Source organism: Anser anser (genome assembly GCF_964211835.1).
Source record: "Anser anser genome assembly, chromosome: 18".
In the NCBI taxonomy this organism is placed as follows: domain Eukaryota; kingdom Metazoa; phylum Chordata; class Aves; order Anseriformes; family Anatidae; genus Anser; species Anser anser.
In genome coordinates, this window is record NC_139739.1 from 9,118,607 (window position 1) to 9,138,910 (window position 20,304).

At 37.9% G+C, this 20,304-nt stretch overlaps 1 protein-coding gene across 1 annotated transcript in view; it reads left to right on the forward strand.

The window, feature by feature from the left end:
* The window catches only part of PPIL2 (peptidylprolyl isomerase like 2), a 73,410-nt gene that overhangs the window by 15,287 nt on the left and 37,819 nt on the right, over positions 1 to 20,304 (forward strand). Inside the window, exons 6-12 of the mRNA XM_083803495.1 lie at positions 2,179 to 2,230; positions 4,415 to 4,506; positions 5,067 to 5,156; positions 13,491 to 13,566; positions 14,945 to 15,105; positions 16,688 to 16,763; positions 17,974 to 18,080. Coding sequence (XP_083659621.1) covers positions 2,179 to 2,230; positions 4,415 to 4,506; positions 5,067 to 5,156; positions 13,491 to 13,566; positions 14,945 to 15,105; positions 16,688 to 16,763; positions 17,974 to 18,080 — 654 coding nt within the window. The remainder of the gene's footprint in view (positions 1 to 2,178; positions 2,231 to 4,414; positions 4,507 to 5,066; positions 5,157 to 13,490; positions 13,567 to 14,944; positions 15,106 to 16,687; positions 16,764 to 17,973; positions 18,081 to 20,304) is intronic.

Consider the following 20,304-nt stretch of genomic DNA (forward strand, 5'->3'; position numbering starts at 1 on the left):
GCTGAGCTGAAGCACGGTGCTGCTCAAGAGCTGACACGCCAAGGCCACTTCTTTAGTATGGGTTTGGTAGGAGGGCGGTCTGAGGCCATCGGCCTTTGATGTCCATGCAGCGCTTCATCATATTGAGCTCTCATCCTGGAAAAAAGACTCCAGGCAGTGCATATGTTTCAACTCTTATATGAAAATTGCTATTTTTTTATTTACTGTTGACATGTAAGGCTGTATAAGAGCTCGTCTTGGTGAGGAGCAAAGGCCAGCACGAGCAGCTGATGCACCATGAGTAAGTGATGCTGAAAACTAACCTTGTTCTCCATTATGGAGAGAGGTGACCTGAAATACTGTACGGTTTCCCTGGGTACAGAGTAAGAGTCCAAGGACTTGGCAGCACCTCTAACTTTGACAGATGAAACAGCGTAGTGCAGCTTTTGCAGCCTTTAAAGTCTGTACAGGAGTTTAGTCTGTCTTCTCTGCTAAGTTTCTGTCAATGTTTAAATCTGACTCTTCAACCATGCTAAACTGTTTCTTAGGAAACTGTTTCCATTTTTGTTTAAAGATGATCTGCTCATGTTTTTCGGATAGCTCAAGTGAGCCAGGAAGATCATTCAAAAGCCTTCCTTTAAACGATAGGTGTTTGCGGAGGTATTTCTGAAGAAGTTTTCTCTGGAACATAATTTTTGGGCTGTTGCACAACATGTGCACAGATGGATGCTGCCTTGTGTTAATAAGTTGTTTAGGTTGAACAGATCTGTCCAGGATCTTATGTTCATTTTGGCAGCTCTACTATTCCCCTACTACTTCTTTGACAATTTTGTTCTAGTAAGAAGATAAATAAGTAAATGAATAAAGTTCTGCATTCCCTTAGTCATTTCAGACCTGCTGTTGCCTTTGCTGTCTTTCTTTGTAACCCAGCAGTGTGCAGGTGATGCTTTATTGGTGGTGATGTTTCTTTGGGGAATCTGCTTAAGGAAAGCAGCAGCACCAGTCTTCCAGCACCTAACTAAATACTTCCTAACCTGGCCTCTCTTTTCGCTTCTCCATCTTATTCCTACTAGCCCGCATTACACTTCTTGCTAATAAATTAGAGAGATGGTTACCTTTCTGGCAGCAAATTAGCCTGCCAGTTGGCTAAAAAGAATTTGAGAGGTGCCTTCCTGTAAATGAAAGAGTCCAGCTGTCATAACACGTACTCTCTGAACCAAGAATATGAATTTTGATTAGGCAGGAAAAAAACCCCACTGACTTGGTTTCCCGTGATTTTGTTATCGCTGTTTGTCGTAATGATGGAGCTAGCAGTGTCGGCCCCACGGCTGGCAGATCTCCGCTCGTATCTGTTTATAAAGAGCTGTCTGGGTTATAAAAACCTCCCCGAGCTGCTCAGGTGCATGTTTAGAGAAAAGAACTGATTGCTTCTTCTGAAGGGCCTGTGCAGTGTGTGCTTTTAACAATCAATTTGGCAGTGAATCGTTCTCTGCCAGCTGATACCATCGGTGGGGTTTTTTCTATCTGAGATCCTGACTCAGCTTTGAAGCTTGGGGCTGTCTCTGGTCTGGGTGCCTCTGGCAGGCTTCTGGGGGCACGGCGGGGTCAGGATGTGCCCCGTAACACCAGCCCTGTGCCCGCATCGCCTCCTGACCCTATTGAATGACCGGCATGTGTCGGCCTGCCTCGACGTGTCGCTGAAGGAGCGGTATCATTTCGGGCATGTGAACAAGTTTCCTGATGTAAAAGCAAAATTACAATTATCTCGGAAAAGGTAGTAAGCTCAATTGCCCAAATAACTCGCTAGCTTTGTGACCCTCATCAGAGGTCCTTCCCAAATTGTCTCATCTGATGAGTAGCGACAGGCTTTGCCTCCTTGCTTTTCATGCAGACTCCCCTTTCAATTTGTGCTAGGACAGTCGTGCAACCTCCCGAGCTTATTCGGTTTGTTTAGCCCTGTGCTGTGTCAGACTACAACACCATAAATAAATCATATCCCAGTTCTCAGGCTCCGTGAGCCTTGTTCTTGTGCGCTGTCTCTAACTTAAATTCCCAGGGTTCTGAAGATTTGGACAACTTGCAATGTATTATTAATAAATTATATACTATTAAAATACTAGCACTGATGTTACAGTTTCTTGTTATTTCCATGGTTAGGTTCTGTTGTCATTAATTTTTTTAATACTTCATTTTCTTTAGAAACTAGATGCCAAATCACTTATAAAGTTGAATTTTGCAAAAAACAATGAAGGTAAGTACACTAATTTTCTGGTTTTCTTTCTTTTTTTTTTTTTTTTTAATGAATGCTTTAATAAATCCTGGTTTGTCTTGCCCACGGTGAAGTTACATAATTTGCGTTCTTTATCATGGCTTTTATTTTCTTGAGTAGATTAACTGCTTGCTGTGATCAACATTTTTAGCCCCATTTCTGTTTTTCTGTGTACTGGGGAGCTGTAAATTATTTAGCTTTTTTACTATAGCTACTACTGGAATAAGGTAGTATTTGCTTTAAAGAAATATTTCAGAAACAGACAAGTTACTATATTATGACATTATTTGCTGTTCACTTGGATTGGAGCAACTTTTTGTTTATAAAATGAATTAGTCTTAAATGAACACATGGGATTTTATGAATAGTGGCACACAAGAAAGCAGCCTCGAGTTGTATTTCTGCAGGGTTAACAATATAAAATCTGCCATGAAAGAGAGGATGCTAGTAATAAAATAGAAGAGTAGAGATGAATTTATCTTTTGCAAGGCAGGTAATGATCTGTTTGAAATGAGAGTGGGAAAGATTAGGTGGGAATAAAATTCTGGAGTGTCTGTCTCCTTATCTTACCAGTCTATGGACTACAAGGTCTGTACTCTAGTTGATGGATTTCTTCTGCTTTTCGTGTTCCATCTGTCTCAAGAGCAGGATGTTAAATACAATCAGTAGTCACTGTGGCCAAGGTTTTTGAAAGATACTGTAATAATTGTGCTTTCCTTGAAGAAGTCCAGTTCATAATGCTGGGTGGGGTGACAGCAGCTATGCAGTCTTAGAATTCTTTTCCATACAAAGGCACGTGCTGTGTCACTAACTAATCGAGGGAAAATGCAGTAAAAGAGAGGCTAAAATATTGCATTTCTGTCTGTCAGCCAGCTTTTCTTTAAATCTCAACATGTAGAACTGTTGCTATGTACATAGAATCTTTCTGTTCATACCCATACAATAAAAATGTCTTCAGATCTTGCAGTTTCTTCCAATTAAAGATCCCTCCTTAGTGGACTACCATTTATTCAGATCAACAAGTGTAACCTCAGCCACTCTGCTTTTGCTAGAAGTGAGAACATGCTGATTTGCTCTTTTTTGTGCAGCTGGATTGAGCCTCCACATTTCATTAGTGTGTTTCTGCATCCATCAGCTAGGCCATACCCTCATGCCACTTCTAGAAATTCCTTTCTAATCTTCCTCCTGAATTTCATGCCCTTGTGAAAATGTCTTTCCTTTTCAACTGTAGTGATATCAACAGAAAAAATCCTCATCCTTTACTTGAACCTCCACAATGGAGGTCAGAGTGCCTCCTCTGGCCAATGAGTTGCTTGGTAAATACTCTGTAGGTCTTTGCCTTTCCTGTCTTTGCAGGTGCTGTGAGCAATCTCTATTCTGGTTTCCCTGCTGTTTTTGATTTTCAGATGGTAATTAGGAAAAAAAGAACCAAACAGTCCCAACCTATTTCAAAATCTCACCCAAACCCCCAAGTCTAGCAAACTGATCAAGTATTAATAACCTTCTTCTAATTGCTTCTGCTGAGCTCATCCAGACATTTTCCTTTTTCCTCATACATTGGCTTCCATCAGTGTGCTTGTTGTTGACATGCTTAATATTTATGCTGACCCTCCTGGGGAAATTCACAGCTTGATTAGAGCAGAAGCTGCGTTCCTTATTGAATAACGTGTTCAGATTTAATGGCATTCTGCTTGCCACATTTGAATACAAAATGCTCTCCTCTCTTAAAAGTACAGCAGCTGCTGTGAACTTCCGTTGCATATAAGCTAACCGTGTACTCCTGTGAACAACACTGAAAGTAGAGCACTGGGCACCGTAAGGTAGAGGGCTGGTGCTCTCAATAGAGCTTTAATTGCAACAATAACAACTATATTGTGATACTTAATAGATACTAAGCATGTTGGACAAAGTTGTGTTGGGAAATTAAGAGCAGTAGATTTCAGAAGTTCATTTTCATTGCTTGGTTTTGAATTATTTTAAGTGTTACTTTTTCTGTTTGGCACTGAAAAATCAAAGCATAGTTAAAACACTATTAAAAACACACAGAATTTACACTTCATATCAAAAAAGAATGTAAACATCCTTCACAGAAATAACAGAAATTAGCAATTTCAAACTAGTTGCAAGGGTTTCATGCTAAATTCAAGCTTTTTTCCTCTCCATCAGGTAAATACCACTGTCCAGTGCTGTTTACTGTATTCACCAATAACTCCCATATTGTGGCCATCAAGACAACTGGGAACGTGTTTGCCTATGAGGTAAGTTGTTTGTTGCATTTCGTAATTAGTATTTTATATTTGATGCATTTCATTGATGATTGCAAAAAGCTTTAGAAAGGTAGGTAGGTTTCATTCTTGTTTTACAGCCAAGGAAATTAAGTACTAGGAGATGGACCAACTTCACAAATTGTTGTCTGACTTGTGGTAACAGTGGGGGAGATGCTGACCCCTTGTTAAAGCTGCCTGTCTTATACCATCTGTAAAATACTTAACCTAGAAAACTGCAAGTTTATGATGGTACTTTTATGATGAATTTGATTAAAATCATGTGTATACCTAGGAAATTGAGATTGCATGGTTCTTTTATTATTATTATTTTTAAATCACAACACAAAGCTGTTAAATTTCGTACAAATTAAATGGCTTTTCATCTGTTAAAGTATACAATGAAAATATTGCAGCTGCCAGTTGAGAATGAATATGAAATTGTTTTATTTATCAGTAGTCCTTTAAGGTTTGAGTGGTATCATATATTTACTTGTAATATTTACACATTATAATTCAGTTTTTAATATCTGTGTCTTTCCCGTGGCCACTAGGCAGTTGAGCAGCTGAACATAAAACCAAAGAGCTACAAAGATCTCTTGACTGATGAGCCCTTCACTCGGCAAGACATTGTGACACTGCAGGTAAACTTTTCTCTCCATTACATGTCTTATGCTACAATTTTTTTCAGATAATGAAATGCTATTATGTCCAGTGTTACAGCACGAATATAGAATAAATGAACAGAGAAATGCTGTTCTGTATTTGTGTCTTGGAAAGGGGTAGAAAAAGAATTACTCTGTTTTCTTTGTTATTCAGATGAGCCACAAAGATTCCATATAACACAAAGCTTGACAAATCTCTACAGTGATTTTTGTGTCTTGTAGATAAGTAGACTGTTAAACTTTATAAAATGAAGAAAAAAATGAAGCGTGCACAAAAAGTCTATGATACAATGTAAAAATGAGAATTTTAACAAATGTTTTTGCAGTTGTGCACTGTTTCATTGTCTCTGAATACAAGAATATATAATAAATTTTAGTTATATAAACATGCATAAAGTTGTGGGGTTGGGTTTTTTCCTCTTAATCTTACCTGAAAATTTGTTGTGACACCACTGATTTACAGTGAGACTTAACAGAAGTACATTAGGAAAAGACTGAATAGAAGAAAGGGAAAGATATGTCCCGAATCATCTTTGACTCTAGACAGCTGACACTACATGGTCTTTCTTACCAAAGGAGACGTGTTTTTTTATAATGTAAAGTATACAGACTTTTAGGAAATTTATTTGTAGAAGACTTTATATTAGGACTGAAGTTGATTGTCCATATAAATCTTCTGAAGATACCTAAAACAGTGAAAGCATCAGAAAAACACTTTTTACAGACTGTTTCCATAAATGTAATTAAGCAGCAAACCACAGGATTTTATGTGCTTGCTTAGAATGTTGGGGTTTTTTGAATAGATTCCTCTGTTGGTCTTTTAACTGATTTTTAACAGTATCATAACCTAAATTAAAAACAGCACTGTAAATGTAAAAATGTACAAAAGTATCTTAGAGTTTTAAAAATACTTATTTACAGATGAAATTTAGTATAAGAAGGTCTAAAGCTTGTTTAAAAGCAAGCATTTTTAACTTTGCAAGATTTCAAGATAGGAAAAAAAAATCAAGTGTTATTATTACTGGAGTCATGAGTCAGTATGCATCCCTCATGAGCAGATAATTGCCACTAACCAAGACTAATACATTCTAATTTGAATAGAAAAATATTTTTCGTTTATGTCTAAATGTAAATGAAATGTATCCCTTCTTCCTTATTCCCCTGTGTTGAACAGCAGGTTTATAAATATTTTCCCCCCTGTTCACTTTGGGATTTATGACTGTTCAAGCTAATGCTACAAAGTAAAATGTTTTTAATCCAATGAATGCAAAAAACATAGCTCTTCATATTGAAAGCTCCCAACAGAATGTTGTTTGAATGTAACTGCCTGGTTGCTAATGGATTTGGAACAGTGAAAAATGACAACATGAGTGAACAAAAAATATTTCTGTGCATCAGTATGGAAAACCAAATGATTTTGAACAAATAATTGAAATGCGCAGTCATTTAAAAATATTTTGGGTTGGAATTGAATGTATATATAAAGAGTGTGTTGCTGTTATATGCCTAGCTTTATTTTTCATAAAAGCAAACATATGCTATAGTCCCCTAAATCTCAAAATGCAGTAACTAGCAAAAATTTTGATGTTACCTGTATGCATTTTTATCCATATTTTCCATCTTCATTCTCTTCTTGACATGTTGGGTTTCTTTTTTGCTTGGAGTAATATCACCATTAGCTGCTAACAAAGGTCACTGCCACACATTCCTGTACCTCTCACACATTCATTTAGGATGATGCTCATAGTGCATAAATAGATTTGCTCATCTCTAGTAAAATGCTCATTATAGATTGGTGTTAAGTAGACCTCTGTATTGTACAATCTTGTGGTATACTCTTCTCAAATTAGATTAGAAAAAGTAAAGCCATTGCCATCTTTGGGATTGGACTGGAAGTGATTTTGGCCATTTTGCCTTTTAGTGCACTGCACAACACCAACTACAAACTTGCAGCAATACAGAGATTTTAACTTGTTCCAGTCAAACGCTGCCCCACCCCAGCTTACTTAGTTGAGTACAGAACACAACCCAAAGTGGGATGACTAGTCTGGGCTTTAAAATCGTTGTGTATATTTGGTGTAGGAACCTGTTGTTATTTTCTCATAGTATTTTCTTCATATAAATTGTTAAAAGACAGAGCAGCGTCCCCTTTCTAAGTTCTCTTGTTGACAGCACTGTAGGCAGTGTGGTGGCTTCACACTGCCAAGCTCTGCCACCTGTGGCTTTGTTTCTTAGCCAGAGTTCGTGACTGCAATCTGTTGTGTTTCAATTTGTGGCTCTAGAGCTCTATAACAAATCCTGCTTTTTATGAAAAAAAAAAAAACAACTTTCAATTCTCTGTTGAAATGTATCACTTTGCTGTTTTCCCATTCCCCCATGTCAATTGAATATTGTGCTATCTGAGATAGCTGGAACTGAGCGTGAGTTGGTAACACTGACCCTGCTGTTTGTCAGAAAGGTAGATATAAAGGAAGTTGCTATAAAAACATTCCTTGCTTTGCAAATAACAGCTGAACAGGACTGTCTGTAACAGATGTATTTAGCAATAGAAAGTAGCATTTCCAGAGTCTGACTCTGAACGTCCTAGGAAGCAGATGGGGTACCTGTGTGTGGTAGTGAAATACAACATGATAAATGGAAAATCTGAATAATGTATGTTTACAGATTATTTGTGCGATCACATTTTTCCTTATTGATACAGAAAGGGCAATCCTACAGCTGCTAGGGATGTTCTGTTACCAGAATAGCAATTGATCTCAAACTTGACCTCTGTCTCCTAATGCATGTAATTAAAAAAAAAAAAAAAAAAAGCTTTTTCCAGAAAAGAGATAATTGCGTAAAATTCTTTTTGTTCCATTCTGAGTGATAAACATTGTTCAAACACTAATCACAACCCATCTCTGTTATCTTTTTTGGTGAGCACCATCTCAGCTGGACTGTTTCGTTTTTAGTGGTAGTTTTTTGTGTCCTTTTGCTTTTAAGTTTACATGTTAAAAAAGAAATTATTTTGGATCTGGAACTTAAAAATCACATCTTTAATTATCAATAGCACTATCTTATGTCTATGATACGCTTCTCTTTGCAAAGGAGACCAGAATGCTTCCTGCACTTACAAACGCAGAAATTGCTTTGCTCCCTGTTGAAATGCAAATGTCCTGGGGCATATAGCATGGCAGTTTTTCATCAACCTATGGCAATGTTTTCAAGCCGCTTAGGGCAGGAGGTAAAGAATAATACTATGTCCTGGTGTGCAAGATAAATTATCAAAATTGGAATTCACTCTGACATAAACTTGGATGTAGTTATTCAGGCAAAAGATGTCATGGATTCTGGTTTAATATCTTGCTGACAAAGACAGTAGTACACATGATATTATTACACATGAAACCCTTCCTATACTCCATCAGTCTTAGTATGATTGGTTTTGTTTTTTTTAGACTGAAGCTCTTTACCCCCAAGCTGTATTTTCCTTTTCTTAGGTGTGTGATCTTGTCAAAAACTCCGGTCAAGCTTTCCGTCTTCTACAGCGCAGCTGTTACTTTTTTGCAAGTTCTTTCCCTTTACTATCAGTATTTCAGCCATTTTTTCCTCTCAAATGTACTGGTTCATTTCTTGTCTAAATGGAGTATTGTTGATATAATTTGTCCATGTTTCTCCTAACTCTAAATGCATTTGTACTTTTACCTTCAATGATGATCAGCTTATCCTAACATCATAGCATTCCTTGCAAATGTCATAAATGTGCTTCCAGATGACAGACAGCTCAAGTACTTCAAGACTTATTGGTTCTACTTAATGGGTAAGATATGATGTAAAGCAATTAGAGATCTGTAGGGGCTGGGTATCTGTGATAGGAAGGCTGGTATTGTTGAAGCTTGTTTGCAGTGTTCTTACCTCCCTTTTCTGCTTCCTATTCGGATAACGTTGCTGTTCATCATTTCACTTTGAAATTGTCTTAAAGGTTTGTTCCTGGTTTAAAAAAAAAAGGGGGGAAAAAAAAGGCAAGTACTGTTACATGCTTCCTCGTGTCGATTTTACTGTTTCTGTTCAACCTAATCAGCCGTGGACAAGACAAGGTTCCTGACAAGCTGTTAAACACCATTGGCATTTGTGGCAGGAAGCATAACTAATGAACTAAGTTGGAGGTAGCTGAGCTGCACACTGTTAATTGATGTTTCGCTCCTGAGCTCTTTCTCATTTGCTGTGTGTGACAGAAGGTCAGAGCAGCCTTTCTCTCCTTTGTGCGTGAGGGCTCTTTGAGAACAAATCCTGCACAAATGTATGTGCAGAGTGGCTGGTAGCGACATGGCTGTGGTCTGCGTGAGCTGCTTGTTAGTAGCTAACAGGGTAGGAGGGTGAATATGGCCCCGATCTGGAGTGAAAATCCAAAGCTATAGGTGTTCTCCCATCTTGTTCTCCAGTCCAGGCAAAGCCCTTGAGGAGACTGTGTCCAAGGCTGCTTGCAGCCAACGGGGAGGCTGCCTGCTTGGGCTGAGTGCCTTTATCCACAACTACAGTTTTCAAATTTAAATGACACTTGGATATTGTTAGGAAAGCAGTCGTGTCATTTTATTAAAATACATTGAAAGCTTCTCTGAAGTTTAACATGCCTGGAATCTGGCTTTATCAAGGAAGGTAATACGGGTTTTATACTTCTAAATTTTGTCGTTTGACGGTAACATTCCTGGCGGTAATTCAGTAAATGGTGTATCTTGCTGAATGGTAGGAGAGGAATCAGGCCTCTAAAAAATCACACAATCTAAAACTGTGCCAGTTTTGACCTGCTCCTTTGGGGGGTTGTATGTATGGTTCTTCAGATAGATGGGGTTTGAGCTGTTTCCCTAAATTGAAACCAAAAAATGATAGAAAAAAAAAAAAAGTGGAATAGTGGAATAAAACTGGAGATTGTTCTCAGACCTCAGATTTCAGGAAAACATCAAATATGAGATTCTAAATAGTTGTGATTGTTAGCAACCCTTTGAAGTCTATATCTGTGTTAGTAATTTGCTAAACTTCAGTTTATTGTTTGTAGCCTCAATAAGAAAGACCCTGGGACTGGTACCTGTGCTAATTTGAGTACATATTTTTAACCAAACAAAAGTAGGCCAACTTATTCTTCAAGGTTTGTCTTACCTTCTGGTTTCTGTGCACTTACACAAAACTTACTTCTTTAGGCCTTTGGGTTTTAGGCCTTAATCATGGGAGCTCTGTCCCCAGTGAGGCCGGCCTCTCACCAAACAGGAGAGGAACAGGAGAGGCTGCTGGTTCAGCAGAACTCAAGGTGTTGACGAGGCAGGTACGTCAGTCTGCCATCACTGCGGGGTCGGCATGTCAGTCTTGCTTAGACTGTCATGATCCTGTGCCCAGTAACTGTCATCGATGCAACGAGAGGGATTTGGCAGGCTAATTATTAATGTTTAGACAGTTTTCTTCCTTGAGTGAAGAAAAAAACGTGCACTTTGCGAATTTATATAAAGCTACCTGAAAGATGCATATCTTGTGTTGTAGGAACCTTTGCCATCAGTAAGGAAATGGTTTGTGAGCCCTGCAGGCAGGTTGGGCTGGTCAGATGTGCTCTGCTCTTGGGGACAGTAGAAGCAAATGGTATTCTGTGTTTAAGTTAATATTTAGTGCAGTTCTGTCACACTCAGTATGCACGTTTATCTAGTCGTAATTAAGCTTCTAGTGTATCCCAGTGCTGTATTTTAGAGGGAGGAGTCAGCCAGCCACTTGCTGTCTGTAAGATGACATGCAGATTTCAACCTGAGGAACTGTTTCGTGTTTTGTTTTCCACTGACAGAGGCAACCTGGCTTTGGAATAGGCATTCGGGCTGTCTGCCTTCTCAGCGTGTGGTGAGACTCCTGGTTTGTGGAATCAGGAGAACAAAGGAAAATACTGTGAATCAAACCTTTTATCACGGCAGCCCATCTGAATGTGATGAAGAACAGGGCTTAGGACCTTGGTCTCGGTTCTATCGTGGTGGTTTGGGGTTGTCCTGGGTGTCCCAGTGGGACAGCTGTGGTGCACGAGGAGAGGAGGCTGCGCCGTGGGCTTCAGCACCCTCACTGCAATGGGCAAGTTGCCTGTGGGGAGGCCAGTGGAGATTTGGAGAGCCTGAGAAATACCTTGCAGGGAGGGAGAATATAAACATTTTTACTGAATTGCTCAATGCCAGCAATTAGGCTAGTTAAGGCAGTAAACATTTGAATGAATTGTGGCTGCGAAACAGTTTGAACTAATCTGAGTCACACTACCCTGAGCACAAACACTTGGTTTCTTAAGGCGGTGGTAATTACAGTATACTTTTATTTATTTTTGAACAAAGTATAAATCAGTAAATCTAGAAGCTTTATTTAGAGGAACATAGTGAAGTTATCTGCTTCATCTTTACTGCTGTCTCCTGCCCTCCCTCCCCTCTCGTCTGTACCTCCTGAGCAGCCTCTTTCACGAGTCAGTCTTGCCCTTCAGCTCTGCCATGAATGGCAGAAATGTGGATTGCTATAAATCCATTTGTCTGCATTAATATTAATACGTGGATTATTTTCTCCCTTTCCTGGAAAGGGGAAGCAGTCTTCTTTTCTTCGTCTTTAGTGGTGGCACATTTCTGTGCAAGGCGATGATTTCTGTCAGTGGAAGCTGCAGTTTGTGATTAGTGCAGAATGCCTGGGAGGAGGTGGGCTGTGTCTTCTGGAAACACGCTGAGCCCTTTGTCCTGACTTTCTCCGTGCGTCTCGTTGACTGTCAGAGAGCAAGGCTGGAATTATCTCTATTCATACGTACATTAAAATGTATGTGAAGATGATCTTACTTTTATTGACACAAAATAAGAAATATGGCTGAGTACAGGTGTCAGAGGATATAAAAATGGTTGAAGGAACAGGTCCAAATTTCCTTTTGCTTAGTAGATTTATTTAAAGATGATCTGTTTCCACTGCAAGACAAAATATCCATTTTTTGGCTGCCCGCGTCTAGATGAAGATCTATCAGAGTGGGTATATTGGGGCAGCTAACGATGGAAAATGATTACATACGTGGTGATCGGTAAAGGGAACAAAAGAAAGCCAGGAGGTCATCATTGGGGTGCAGACTAGCACAGCTTGAGTTTATAAACGTGTTTTGGTTTTACTACCAGCACTAAAACTAAAAATATACTCTCTGGTGGAAGCATACAATTTCAGGGATGAATGAAAGGCATAATTAGATCATTTAATAAGTGATGGAGCTACCAGCTCTTCTTGTATTAATCATTACTTTTAGCAGAGATGGAATAGTCAGAGCTTCTTAACAACAGGGGTGGGTTGAGAAGGTTTGTTAAGTTTATTTGGGATAATGCTATTTGTGTCAGTGTTGTAGTCCTATGCATAACATGTTGCAATATTTTTATCCTGAACTTACAACTGCAGCATATTATTAAGACATTTTAGGTCTTGAATTGTTTTCTGTAAAATGGAACTTCCAGAAATTCTTGGGCTGGTGTTTTGACCTTTCTGTGCCACAGAGGAGCTCGAGGAAAAGCCCTTGAAGTCACTGTAAGAGGAAGGATTAAGGACTGTTTAGTAATAGTATAAGGTAACCTAGATCACCAGTAAGCATTCCTTGCCTCACTCTCTAAGAAAGGGTCAAAGTTGTGTAGAAATTTGCCTAGAGATAGTGTAAAGACTTACAATTAATGGGCTGTGTATTTTTGCTTTTTATCTTGAGTGGTCATTGAACAGAGATTTCATAATACCACTTTCGTTGCCATTTTTATTATTTTGTATATATTTTAAAGTAATTGTGTAAGCACGGGTTTCACTATAAAAAACCCACAGGTCTGACTGCAAAGACTTGCTCTAAAGTTTATTTGTATTTTGAAATGAATTACAAAAGTTCACAGGGCATGTGTAAATAAGGAACACTGTTATAATAGAAGGAAATAGCTAATGTGAATTTGCTTAGATGTTATACCAAACCACAGAATGAAGGAAAGAACTGGGGGATTTCAGCTGCTCAGTCTTTCTTCTCTCTAGTATAGGGTAGACTCAGTTTAGGATTGTTAGCAACTTCTGTAGGCAAAGTGTGTGTAATGTGTTTGGGACTGAATTCCAGACTCTCTGAGGAGCCTGCTATACACGCTCATTGCTGTTGCCTGTTGGGGTTGATTGCTTTAAGAAATTGTATATTTTTTCAATCTTTCTGTGGTTTGTAGAGTATGGTATTTATTCTCTCTCCCTGTTGGTTTATTATGGTGGTGACTACCCTTCAAACTAATCTGTTGCATGAAATGGGTGCCTATGAAGCTCTCTGATGTTATGCTTAATTGTTGTTTTCAGGATCCAACAAACTTGGATAAATTCAATGTCTCTAACTTCTTTCATGTTAAGAACAACATAAAAGTAATTGATCCAGGTAAGGATGAATTGAAGGTAGGTGAGAAAACACCTGCTCAAATATGCAGATTCTAAAGATTGCATTTTTATGGATGGGTATTTCTTAGAGGCTGATGGTAGCTTTGAAAGCTTCTTGGAAACATTTTCAAATTGTCCCTTTCACATCAAAAAGAGTCGATAAATTTTGAAAGAAAGATGTGATTCTTTGAGAAATCATTAACTGTCTCTGGGTGCTGTACAGACAGAGAAAGTTTTCTGTGTCCTTTAAGAGAAAGTAGATGAGAGAGAATTGAGACGAGGAGGAAAAATAATTTGCCAAAAACTCTTAATAGCTTTGTACCAGAACTAAGACAAGGAAACTTACATCTTCTTGTAGGTTGTTCACATCTGCTGTGTGCTAGGTGCTGTTTCATACGTTTACCTCTATCAACTATGTGCTGTTAATCCTTCTGTCTGAATAACAATATCTGTCTTCCAAGTTAAAGATTGATATATATGTTTCTAAAATTATTTCAATCAAAAATAAAATGTCTTTTTTGTTTTTCTTTGTGGATATCACAACTAAGGAATTTGCTTCACAATTGCTTTGTGATTCTTTGATAACTAAATGCTTAATGATATCTGCTAATGTTACGTAGTTGAAGGAAAAAAAAAATCTGTCCTATGTCCTTGGGGTTTCTTTTAGAACTGTTTCTAATGAGGTGTAATTGCTGATTCTAAGTATGGTGTGTTTTTCTGAGTCTTACTGTGCTCATCTCTTTAAAGCTACTAATTCTGCAAGCAAGCAACTGTATTAACCACTTATTTTTGGAGGGTAATATCTCAGAGATGGAATATTTAATTATCGGCAAATACTAGGCATGCCAAGACAGAGAACAAGTGAAACTTGTTTAAAAAATATAATTAAATTAATGAAATTCTACAGTCTACTCCACCAGCCTCCTCTCCCTGGTGTCGCATTAAAGGTCTGCTTCTGGGATTTTTGCGTCACAGACTTGGTTATTTAGTAAAGAGACAAAGGACAGAAATTTATATGGCACCCAACTATATCTTGTCTTTATTGTTCTATAAAAATAATTTGGTTAGACTTGTGTGAACTTAGATCAATTCTAGTGGTTTCTAATAAATTTTTGCAGTAATTGATTTGAAGTTAATTTTTCTTTTCTTATATATCATCATATTGGCATTCATTGTGTCATATTTCATGTTATCCTGTCTTTAGTGTTTTGCATTGCTACTTGTTACTGTTTCTGCAGGAACAAACATAGTTATTAGACCATTTAAAAAAAAAAAAGTAAAAATACCTGGAAGATTTTTGTATGACAAGGTGTGTAGTAAACGGAATGAGAACAATATAGAATTTGTCTTTTAATTCTGAATGATTTTGTCTTATATAGATGAAGAAAAAGCGAAGTTAGATCCATCTTACTATTTGAAAAATACAAATGCTGAGACACGAGAGACTTTACTGGAGCTCTATAAGGAGTTCAAAGGTGACGATATTCTAGCAGCTACTATGAAGGCTCCTGAAAAGAAGAAAGTGGATAAGCTGAATGCAGTAAGTTGACTTAATTTATACTTTAGCACTGTTACTTCTTGAAGAAGTAATAGATGTTTTTTGGCTTGGATGCCATATCGCAGTATAAACAGACACCACTTCTTATGTTTTCTGTTACATGGAAGTTTTTCATAGAAGAGGGTATAAAAATCATATTGGGATTCCGTAGAAATATATGTGTCAGTGAATTTCTCTTTGTTAAATCATTATAAATGAACCTATATGTTTTAGAAATGGAGCACAATAAGAAGGAGGAATCTTTCTGATGTGGTTTTGATGTATGTGTTGGCAGAACCTTTTTTTCCCAGGTTGCAATCTCTTGCTCTGAATTTGTTTATCATTGCTTCCTGCAGTTATTGGCAGAGAGAACACACCTTAGGGGCAGTGCAAGTGAATCATTTCTGGTGCGGGCAAATACATAAATCAACTACAGCTGCTTCACCATTTTTTCCACTGTAGCACAGGATTTTTAGTGAAATATTTTACAGAATGTTCTTCCAGGTGCATGTTACTGTGTGTTCATGGCTGTCAAAGGGAGCATTCATCTGCATCTAGATTTCCTACATCAAAGGCTGTTCGAAATGAGCAAGACAGTATTTTTCTTTAATAATTCTGGGATGTATGTGTCCCCATGCTTTGATTATACTTACATGAAAATGAATAGTAATGCAGCATATGGCTTTTTATGAGGAGGCTTATTGATAGTTTAGTTAGTGAACATATGTGACGTATGAGTAGGATCACCTTTGCCCCATTTTCAGGGTGCATAGAATTATAGGAAAAGAAAATATTCAGGGAGGAAAAAAAAGAGATAAGAAGCAATGATGAACTCTACATATGTTGGAGAGTCAGATTATTAGCTAACCGTGTGGATGGGTTAACTATAAACTTGCACAGCATGCCCTGTAACCTAATGAACAGAGCATTGGCCTGTGACTTACACATGTATTCTCTACCAGGCATTACCTCGGAGTTGCTATAAGTATCTCTGGGTTTATTAGGTCTTTCTAATTTACTATAAAATCCACATGTAATGTTCACATTTCTTTTCTGCAGAAGAATCACAAAGCTCAAAATAGAGCCATAGGACAGTGCTTCTGCATGCAGAAGGGCCTATGTGTGGGAGGGGGGTTGGTTTGTTTTCCTCTACAGCGTCTCTGCGGTTCATTGGATTTTCCTTCCACTTACTCAGCAATGTTGGAGAATTTTACAGATGTCTTGCCAGCAGTACTGCTTTCATATCTCTACCTGTGGACACACAAATAAATTCTAATAATAAAATCTTTGCATAATAATGTATTAAATCATTGTGGAAGCAATAAGCCCCTTCAGCTCAGTGCCTGGGCAGCCTTAACTAGAGTTTCATCGAGGAAATGTTATGGGTAACAGATGGAGAAATATCCCTACATTGGATATTTGTTTCTTCCTGTAAGAACTAGAGCAGAAAGTCTGCCTTCAGAAAGATGACATGATATTTGTGTTTTTTCAGTGCTTATATAGTATTCAGTGCTTATCTAGTATCTTAAATAGATAAATTGTAATAGCTAATGTCTTTTTCTCTTGCTTTTTCATGTGTGAACAGGCTCACTATTCCACTGGAGCAGTAAGTGCTTCCTTCACCTCCACTGCAATGGTACCCGAAACTACACACGAAGCAGGTACCAGAACTACCTACCTAAAAGCTGCTTGCTTACTTTCCAGTTTCAATGAGTACTCCCTATCACACATACATTTATGGGGACTGAAGGAATGCCTTGCTAATTGGCCAGTAATGATGCCTTGGAAATATATTCCCTGAGCAGATATATCCGTACTTTCAAGTAAGCTCATTCTGAAAATAATGAAGCAGTTATGAATTAGCTTCATCTTTTGAATGGCAATTACTTATGTTGAACTGAAAGTAATGAGGTATATTCTATGACCAGGGACCACAAAATGGGGTATCCACTTAGGTAAGTTAGCAGCAAAGTATAATCTCTCCTTAATTTTCATACAAAATCTTTACCACCTTTTTAACATAACCTGGTATTGATTAGAATGATGGCAAATTTTGTGGTGATAACTTTTGATTTCCTGCTTTTTGAAGTTATATTCTACACAAAAATGCAGTTTAATAATATAAAGTTTTTATTTCATTTTCTAGCCTCAACATAAATCTGTAGAATGTATTCAGTTTGAACATTGATTAAACAGCTGAGCAGTTAGTATTCCCAGTTGAAGAAAGAAATCTGTCTTTTGGCACTAAAATGCGAAAGTGCGTCACACACTTTGGCAAAGATTGAACATGTTTGCCAAAACTACATGTCTACCAGGTTCAATTCCTTAACTTGTTGAATTGCAATGATTTGCAGGTGAATCTTTGAGTGTTGAAAGTATTTGACTAACTGGACATTTTGACACAATGGAAGTGGAAACATTCTAGATTGATCCTTTGGTTTGACTTTCCAGTAAAGTTTCCAGTAATTTAGCTTTATTTGTTTTCAGATCTGGGTAGGTTCTCATGTCAGCAATTTGTGGTTGACTGATGACTACCTACTTGGCTTCCAAGTTTGACAAGAACCAGTTTGGTTTCAAAGTAATGTCCATAATTGGTAGACATTACTTGAAAATTATAGTATGTGATATTGAACGTTTTTTGTGACTCAAAAATGCAGATGATATTGTTGGCTCTCGAGGAGCTGGTGGCTTTCTGTAATGGAAAGTGTTTTGCACAGAGATTAATGTGAGGTTATAGATAAATTGTCGAGTGCAATCCCCGAAGACCCAGTATCCCAGAGGAACAAGTCAGACAGTAGAATTTAGTAATTTGTTTGCTGATCAATGAATAAACTTCCAGAGAACTAATTATTGCCTTTTGCATTGTTACAGCTGCTATTGATGAAGATGTTGTAAGATACAAATATGTGAAGAAGAAGGGCTATGTACGACTCCACACTAACAAAGGAGACTTAAACTTGGAGCTACACTGTGACATGGTACCGTATGCCCCATAGGCTGAATCTTCTAATGTACCTCTAGATGTAGAGATATGTCAGAGCTAGCAATGGAAATGTCCAAGGATAGGAGTAGTTTTAATAGATACAGGAAAGTATAATTAACTCACTGATTTTGGTGTGTTTTCACGTTTGGAGTTTCATCTTTTAAGCAAAATACTCTAGGAGATTCAGAGAGCCAGGGAATTGTTGCAGGAATGGATGTACTTCCTTTGTTGCTCTTTACTTAGAAGAGATAGCATGAGGTGAACAGAGGTTACCTCTTGAGGGGTAGATGTGAGGAGTTTTAAAATTAACTCATGCAAGTTCATGGGAAAAAATGGTTGAACTATGGTTGAACAAATTTTGCATCTTTTGAGGGTGTGGAAGGGAATCACTTATTAGTAAAGCAGGGATTTTTGGATGCTTCCCTTTCAGTTTTTGAGTGGAGGTTCTTCTCTTTAAGAACAAAAGAGACTTGAGACCGGCATTGTGGTGTTATCTCTTTTGCTGGTACCTTACCTGTACCCTTGTGCAAACAACCTAGCTTCAATTATTTTAGCTTTTTATTTCTTGATTTTAGCAACTGTCAAGTACAAATTTAAGTACCCCACTTTGCCAGTCCCACTCTTTCTCTCAACAAGCTCATAGCAGTGAAATGGCAAAATCTGTTTACTATTTGTACATCAAATTGTGGAAGTCAAATTATGTAGATCTCTTTCATAGAATTGTTCTGTTCTGCTTCGTCAGTACCTATTCAAACACATGAATTCTATGTAATGTCTGTGTTGCATCCATGTTCAGTAGGTGTCTGGACTGGGCTACCTATTGTAATATGTATATATATTATTTTATATATTATACTACTGTATGCATAAGCATGCTCATGAGTAGTCCCATACATTTTAGTGGGGCAATTTACAACATATCATGGTACCTGTTGAGAGCTTCAAAAGATCAAGATTATAGGGACTCAAACAGTAACTGGATAGGGAAGGCAGAGAGAAAAAAAGAAGGAAGAGTACAGAGAAGGGAGAATAATCCAAGGTTACACAGCAGGTTACTGGCAGAAACGGGAAAAGAACCTTGGTGAAACTGAGAGCAATCAATTTGAATACTCCTGGTTAAGATCACCAGAAATGTTTAGATTTGTTTTTAAATCCTGGACTTTAGAGAGCAAATTTAAACAAAAACCATGCAATATGTTTTTATCTCCTGCTGTCTCAGTATTTAAGGTTCAAGTTTTCAAACGTCTTTCCTTTGCCTTTAAGAGGTAGACATTCCTTTAAAAAAGTGTACTAGAGTTTTCTTATAGTCAATACAGTTTGATTCTTCAAGAAATCTGTGGCTCTTACAATAATAAACGTGGTAAGTCTCAGACACTGCTTGCTGATGTGTTTGGTTATTTCTTTGTACAGCCACATCTATAAAAGGAAAATGTTTTTAATGCAAAAAGCCCAAACCTTCAATTGCTTACTGAGATTTTTAGCGTGAGAAATTATAGGTCTGAATGTAGATGTTTTGGGGTTTAAATGGTGAATCTTCTTCTTGTCATGGACCTCACAGAACTAATTCAGTGATGCTGGCTGGGAGCTGGGGTGCTTGGTGTGGAATCCAGAGATGCACTGGGAGAATACATCCTTTTTTTGCCTAACCGTGTGTACAGCTGTGAGAAAGGAAAATGAGCAAGCAGGACAGTCCTGCCAGCTTTCCTTTCTCTTCCTTTCTCTCTAAAAGCAAGGAGCAAGATACATGTAAACAACTAAAGCTGATCTATGCAAACAATATGAGGATTTTCACAAAAGTGTATCTTGCTAGTAATTCTGTAGACCTCTGTCATCCATACAGGTGTTTTCCATGCTCCTAAATAGTAACACTATGTAATAAGGCAAAAAGCAGAGGATGTTAATACAGCAATATTTGGGGGAAGCAGCAGAATGAGCAGATTGCATTGACTCATTTGTTTTGCCATATGTTCTGAAACTGGCTCCTGGCTAGTGAAGGCTGGCTGCAGCTATTCTTATCAGCGTGGTTTCTTTGGTCACACGTGTGATCAGTATCACTCAGTCCTGAGGACCCAGGCTCAGCTGCCCATTAAAAGCTTCTTATATGATATCCATTGTGTTTTCCTTTCTTTTTCCGGCTAAATCCCTATTCGTTTCCCTTTCACACAGTGCTTCCTCATGTACACATTGGAAGTGTGCAGTATTTTGCGCTACCAAACCTG